The 7,446-nt window shown below is 46.3% G+C and overlaps 1 protein-coding gene across 1 annotated transcript; it reads right to left on the reverse strand.

Annotated features, from left to right (window-relative positions):
- Positions 1-1,748: 1,748 nt before the first annotated feature.
- On the reverse strand, positions 1,749-5,429 carry LOC147097030 (tubulin alpha-1C chain-like). Its single transcript, XM_085972769.1, is given in 7 exon segments — positions 1,749-2,690; positions 2,692-2,907; positions 2,909-3,078; positions 3,081-3,192; positions 3,299-3,447; positions 3,660-3,882; positions 5,272-5,429. Coding segments are annotated over 7 exon segments (1,347 nt in total). The 5' UTR covers positions 5,275-5,429; the 3' UTR covers positions 1,749-2,216.
- Between the last annotated feature and the right edge of the window lie 2,017 nt (positions 5,430-7,446).

Below are 7,446 nucleotides of genomic sequence, written 5' to 3' on the forward strand. Positions count from 1 at the left end.
CTTCAAAGTAGCTCATGATACATGATATGCTTTGAGACATTGCGGAGATATGATGCACTATATAAAAACCAGGGCCCTGAATTTCCTCAGGGTCTGGGACACAAAGTTCCAGTGTAAAACAGCTAGGAGAGCAGCAGAGGGAGCTAGAAATCAGGTGGGAACCAAAAATGCCAGGTCTTTTCCCTGAAAAGCAAGACTTCCTGCTGGGGCTGGAGCAATGGAAGTTGTGTCATAAATGACCCGAGATGAGGAGTCACGACTGGCAGTGTGATAGCACCTGCCAGATTTCCTGCCACCTATGTGCCGAGTGACCCGGATGCCAGAAAGTTGCTATCCAGGTCAATTGAGGAGTGTAGGTGGGGACCAAGAAAAAATGGTGGCACATTGGAAATTAGCTCCCTTTGAGTAGGAGGAGTTCAATGATTTTTCAAACTTCTGCTGTTTGGCTGTGAAGTGCCACATATTCCTGCCTTTTTTTAATTGAATTATCAGGATTATTATTAGTATTTGGGGATCATGTTCCACAATTGATTTTGTTTCTTTGTGCAAACTGAATCCCAAAGGCCTCACATATGAAAAGAAAGTTACAATGGGACATGGACTTATGACTTAAGCTGTAGTAATACCCCATATATTTCATCAGTTGTGCTGGGGGGGGGGGGGGGTGTGGGTGGGTGGTGTGTGTGGAGGAAAGGAAAAAGCACAATTTTTGCAGTAGTAGATTTAGAAACACTCTGCCTTGTTAAGTAGTGGAGAGGCTTTGTTTGGGGTGTCAGGTGGTGATGCAGAACAGTAGATACAAGATTAGAGAGCGCCTCAGTTGTTTAGAAGATGCAATCACAGCTTCTGTTTTCTGACTGTACCCCTTCCCCAATGGCTAGGGAAGATCCACACAAGCCAAATATTAAAACTAGTTAGTTAGAGCCGGGTGAGATTGGAAAAGGCCATTATGGAAGTGGATCCCAGCCTGAGTCAGTGCTGTCAGGAGAGAAATAAGGGGCTATGCAAGTTGTTGATATGCCAGGGGAGGGTGTGGCAGATAGAAAGGGAGTGGGCAATGAGGGGAAGGAAGGAAGTGGTAGAGGGAGGCAAGAAATGCAAGTTGGAATGGAGGAGAGGGAATAGGAGGAAGCCTGGGGAGAAAAATGGAGGAACAGGAAGGGGTGCTGTTCAGCATATTGGATCTGGAACATCAATACATGTTTGGGGTAATTACCAGAAACTTCTGCATTTGCCCGCTGCTGGTTGGCTGAGGAAGAATGCAGATCAGCAAGGGTAGGGGGAATTAAGGATGGGAATAGGGTTACAGTAAGAGGAAATGGAGTACAGATCCCCCCCCCCAGAGGGTTAAAAGATTAACATTCAACAAATGGGTTAGAATGAGAAATGCAGCCAGCAGGAGTTTCAGAAAACAGGGTGAGGTTAGGGTCCACGATTTCAGCAAAACTGGCGAGTGGTCTAGATCAGTAAGGGAGGTTCTCTTTTACTGCTTGTTTCAATCAAATGCTGACAATTACACTGCTTCCTCAGGACTTGGATTTCTTACGTAACTACCTACTTGGCATTGCTATCTTCTAGCCATTGTCTACAACTTTATGATCACAGTCAGGGCTGGGTTTGGGGGGGGGGGGGGGGGGGGGGGGGTAAGGAGGAGAAGGAAGAGAAAAAGGAAACAGATGCCAGTACCTGCTCGTGGAGTGAACCCACTTGCTCCACAGGGCAGTTTCTCAATAAATTGCTCAACAATCTTCAATAGTAGATTCAGTTGCTTTATTTTCTGAAAATTGGGCATGAGGTTCTCTTATTCCACCACTTAGTTTGAGAATTCACTCACTGTGCTACTTGGGCTATCATGCAACATCAGGAGGCACCAGAGTTTCCAATTTATAACAACAACCTCAGATACAGTGCCTTGTATAGATCCACATGTTTAATGTTACCACAGTATTGCTGTTTTAGAACAGATGCACCTTGCATTAATCCCCACTAGGTTTTAGCTGTTCGTTCACCTATTAGGTTAAACCTCCCCCCCACCAAAGTGTAAATAGCACCACTCCATACCTAATCTAACATGTCCCTAGGTGCATCGAGACCTTTGCATACAGTGGTCACTTCAGAAATCAAGTTTTATTAAAGAGGTTTCACAGGAGAAAAGTAAGGCACAGAATTAGAATACAAATAAAAGCAAACAGGACAACATTAAAAGTTATTAGGATCTAATACTCCTCTCCTTCCTCTTCACCCTCAGCACTATCAGCACCAACCTCTTCGTAATCCTTCTCTAGAGCAGCCATGTCCTCACGGGCCTCTGAGAACTCGCCTTCCTCCATACCCTCACCAACATACCAATGAACAAAGGCACGTTTGGCATACATCAGGTCAAACTTATGGTCCAGGCGAGCCCAAGCTTCAGCAACAGCTGTGGTGTTGCTCAGCATACACACAGCTCGCTGAACCTTGGCCAGGTCACCTCCAGGTACCACAGTGGGAGGCTGGTAGTTGATACCAACCTTGAAACCAGTTGGACACCAATCCACAAATTGGATGGTACGTTTGGTTTTAATGGTAGCAATAGCTGCATTGACATCTTTTGGCACCACATCACCACGGTAAAGGAGACAGCAGGCCATGTACTTGCCATGACGTGGGTCACATTTGACCATCTGGTTGGCTGGCTCAAAGCAAGCATTGGGTTATCTCTGCTACTGTCAGCTGCTCATGGTAGGCTTTCTCAGCAGAGATAACTGGTGCATAGGTGGCCAATGGGAAGTGGATACGGGGGTATGGCACCAAGTTGGTCTGGAACTCGGTCAGATCAACATTCAGAGCACCATCAAAGCGGAGGGAGGCTGTGATAGAGGACACTATCTGGCTGATGAGGCGGTTCAGGTTGGTATAAGTTGGTCGTATCAATGTCCAGGTTTCTTCGGCAGATGTCATAGATGGCTTCATTGTCAACCATGAAAGCACAATCCGAGTGCTCCAGGGTAGTGTGGGTGGTCAGGATGGAGTTGTAGGGTTCTACCACTGCTGTAGACACTTGTGGAGCTGGGTAGATGGAGAATTCAAGCTTGGATTCTTGCCATAGTCAACCGAGAGACGCTCCATCAGCAGGGATGTAAAACCAGAGCCAGTGCCACCGCCAAAGCTGTGGAAGACCAGGAAACCCTGGAGACCTGTGCATTGGTCAGCCTGTGGAAGACAATGTACATTTCAGTTACCTGGTATGCAAAGATGGCCAGCTGCAAGTTTGTTTTGCTTCCACACATGTCCTGCCCATGACAGGCAACATACTCACCAGTTTACGGATTCGATCCAGAACCAGGTCAATGATCTCCTTGCCAATTGTGTAATGGCCACGGGCATAGTTATTGGCAGCATCTTCCTTCCCAGTGATGAGCTGCTCAGGGTGGAACAGCTGGCGGTAAGTACCAGTACGAACTTCATCTAGGATGGAGAAAAAAAGGGAAGTGTTTAGTCATATACCAACAGAACAAGCAGCATTTATGACAATGCATGTGATATTTGTAGGCAAATCCTAGTATTCAACTGCCACCACCAAGCCTCGAGGATTGTTAATAGTAACAGGAAACTAGTATTACAAGGGCACCATTTACTTACATGTTACTGATGTAACTGTTACTTGTGCAGTCACCTACCTATTACAGTTGGCTCCAAGTCCACAAACACAGCTCGTGGAACATGTTTGCCAGCTCCTGTCTCACTGAAGAAGGTGTTGAAGGAATCATCTCCACCCCCAATGGTCTTGTCGCTGGGCATCTGTCCATCAGGCTGGATGCCATGTTCCAAGCAGTAGAGCTCCCAGCAGGCATTGCCGATCTGGACACCAGCCTGGCCAACATGGATACTGATACACTCACGCTGTGGGAGGGGAAAAAAGTAAATATTTTTACTGTATTCAGGAACTCACTCATACAACACTGAATACAGACATTAGGTAAATTGTAGAAAGATCATAGTATGTTACAATAAATGGTAGCTTGGGCATTAATTTAGCTTATCACAATTAAATCATAGGTATTAGCTAATCATTTTATTAAAGCTACTTCAAGTCATTACTTAGGAATTCCAACTTGCCACCAGTTCAAATTTTTTGCAGAGCCAGTCAACCGAAGCTTTTTAGCTCAACTAGAACGTTTCAAACAAATTACCACTTGCAGCCCGCAAATGCACGGGTGAAGAACATCAGAGCCAAAACCCAAGGAGGACTAGCTGGGAAAAGGAGATTTGACAAAAAGAAAAATGATGATAGGCTGGAATTGTACGCAGGATGTAGGCGCCACTGAATTAAGCCTTTAATCTTGGAGCCGCAAGGCCCTACCCACAACTGTTAGAGAAGCAAAAAATAATTTAAAAGGCAACATATTTTGTTAGATTGCGGTCAGCCCTTATGATCTCATCCAATGCCAAGTCAGTGGCCATGTGACTGGAGGGACGATGTAATTAGTAACTAGACAAGGACATCCTCCAGCTGCTCCCTGGGGGAAAAAAAACCTTGGCATTACATGAAAAAGTTACATTTTACAGAAGCACCGACCTCCAGGTATTGCCGTCTGTAACCCGTCCTGAAATTGACAAAAAAGTCTAGTGGGGTAGCAGCGAAATGGATTTAAAAAGTCCAGCCAGCAAAGATTTAAAAATGAAAGGTTATGGCTAGAAAAATGCAAGAGGGATTTAAAAAAAAATTAACATATTGTATGGAGAGAGCACACACACAGCTAGAGCTGTTTCAGGGGTCGGATCAGGACAATTGAGCGGGTGATTTCCCCGCGCTGCCGTTAAACCGCCGCCCTCTCCCGCCCCTCGTGCTGCAGACAAACCACCACCTTAACGCCCCACTTTCCTGTGTGTGGCGTGGGGGAGGGAGGAAAATGTCCCCCATTTCAAACCTATCCCACCCCAAGAGATTAATCCCGAGCTCGGGAGCCGAGCCCGCCTGTAGACGTTATCTTTCCGCAGCCGTTATCTTTCCGCAGCCATTTCCCGTTTGTCTGTCTGTCTGTCTGTCTGTCGGAACCGTTAACGCCGCAAAAGGCGGGAAAGTCCAGACAACAGACGTCTGCCGCATTCCCGGGAGCGCAAACCGTGCGGAAAATGTCGAGATGGGGGGAGGAAAAAAAGGGACAAATCGGAGATGAGGACGGCGAAAGAAGATACATAACGTGGGGAGGTAAATGTTAAAACGCAAGGACTGACAAAACGTCACCTCATTTGGCACGAACGCTATCCCCAACCCGGGAAAACACTCACCATTCTTTCAGATTTTTCTTTTCACCTCTCTAAATCAAACTTTTCTCCGGATGAGGATCGCGGGGGTAAGTTCGTCTCGGCGTCGACGCTCCGGCTCTTACAAGCTGACGGCAAGGAGTCGCTGCAAGAGATCTCTACCGCTTCAGCCCGGGTGCGGCCGCTTTAATAGGCTCGCTGACGTCACAATAGAGGCGGGTCGGCGCCTGCGCAAGGAGCGCTCCGGGGATGATTGACAGGCGAGGCGGCCGGCACTCCCAGGCGCAATTGGTCCATTCACCGCAATTTAAACGCCAAAAATGCCTGAAAAAGGAAATGTGGGCCAGCTTTGGGAGGGCGCAGCTTCTCTTCCGTTCGAAGGCATTGTTCTGGCTGCTTGGCTGACGATTTAAGCGCCAAGACGCAAAAATAAAACTGATCAGATCATTTTTTGTTAGATATTTAGACAATTATTTCCCCAATATGTTTTGCATCGTCTGCAATTATGGGTGTTACAACCAGCGTTTTGTTTTACATCTCTTGCATTTTTAATCAGGCTTTTCTTTAAGTTGATTTCAAAATTCTCATCCTGGTTTTCAAATCCCTCCATGGCCTCGCCCCTCCCTATCTCTGTAATCTCCTTCAGCCCTACAACCTGCCACCCCCCCTCCCCGAGAAATCTGCGCTCCTCTAATTCTGGGCTCTTGAGCATCCCTGATTATAATCGCTCAACCATTGGTGGCCGTGCCTTCTGCTGCCTGGGCCCTAAGCTCTGGAATTCCCTCCCTAAACCTCTCCGCCTCTCTTTCCTCCTTTAAGACGCTCCTTAAAACCTACCTCTTTGACCAAGCTTTTGGTCACCTGCCCTAATTCCTTATGTGGCTCGCTGTCAATATTTTCTCATAACACTCCTGCGCCTCGGGACGTTTTACTACGTTAAAGGCACTATATACATACAAGTTGTTGTTGATTGCCAATTATTTGTTCAGCAAGCGTCCCTCCTTTCAATCACGTGCTTTTCTCCAGATTCAATGTCTAACAGAAATGTGTCTGTGGTCCCCCCACCCCCACCTACTAAAAAACTGCAAGCCCGATTTGAGGGGGAAGAGAATATGTAGACACAGTTGCTTCAGCCCAGCAACACAGCAGTTTCTCGAATAGTTCAGTGGCTAAATGCACCATGTGGCGTTAAGCAATGCAGATTAGGAAGGTCCTGGGTTTGATCCCTGACCTGTGCTGAGCTAATGACTAAAGGTCAGCTGAGGCGGGAGTGGACCAACACAATTAACTTCAACGTCCCTGGGCTGGGGAGAGATAAGCCAGGGTTCTCACTAGATTACTATTCAGTCACCCCCTCCACCCACCCCTCCAAGGAAAGTCGATGTTCAGCACCCTTCACGGTTAAATAGCCTTCTAATATTCACTGGTTAAAAGACACTTAGATGAGGTACTGGAGGGCAGCCAGAAGCCATCGAACCATACTCCAGCATGAATCAGGATGTGTCTGGACTGAGACAAAGCTTGCTAGACAAATAATTTGCATGTGGTACAAACACTGTCCTGTGGTAGAGCGGAAATATATTTAATTGGAATTCAGGGCCCTCCAGCAAATCTCAGTGCAGCGCCACCATTCCTAAAAATATCGACGAAATTGATATTTTCCTTCAAGTCTTAAAACGGTTAAAGTGACATTTTGAGACCCATTTAAAGGTCGTTTAAGGACCATCCGTTCCTTGTGTTACAAATGCAGCCTCGGTGAAAGCAAATGTGTTTGTATGCTTAACTAAATTCATTCAAATCCACTCATTAAAGGCTAATAACGACAAAGAGCTACTGCAGTCTTCAATTCAATCGAGTCTTAATAACATGAATCATTGAACCCTTCTCAAAATGATCGAGGTGTGCACCTCACTGTACTAAATTCCCTTTAGAGTACTATTCAGTGCCAAAATAAGGATATATCAGGAGGATTTGTACGCAATCAACCCGGGAGTGCACATGTAAGTCCGATTCAGTAAAAAGCAATTCAAGTCTGGCCTTTGGCTGCATTTCAAAACGATCTGAAATCTAATCTGGAGTCAAGAGACAAGACTCGCTTCAAAGCTGGGGCTTTCTTTGTGCTACCATATGCATGATGTTGCATACTTAAGCATCTGCGCGGAGCCGACCTTCAGTTGACCTATTAATCTTTTTATCTGC

Source organism: Somniosus microcephalus, chromosome 33, assembly GCF_052327205.1.
Source record: "Somniosus microcephalus isolate GS21.2 chromosome 33, FLI_Smic_1.0, whole genome shotgun sequence".
NCBI lineage: Eukaryota > Metazoa > Chordata > Chondrichthyes > Squaliformes > Somniosidae > Somniosus > Somniosus microcephalus.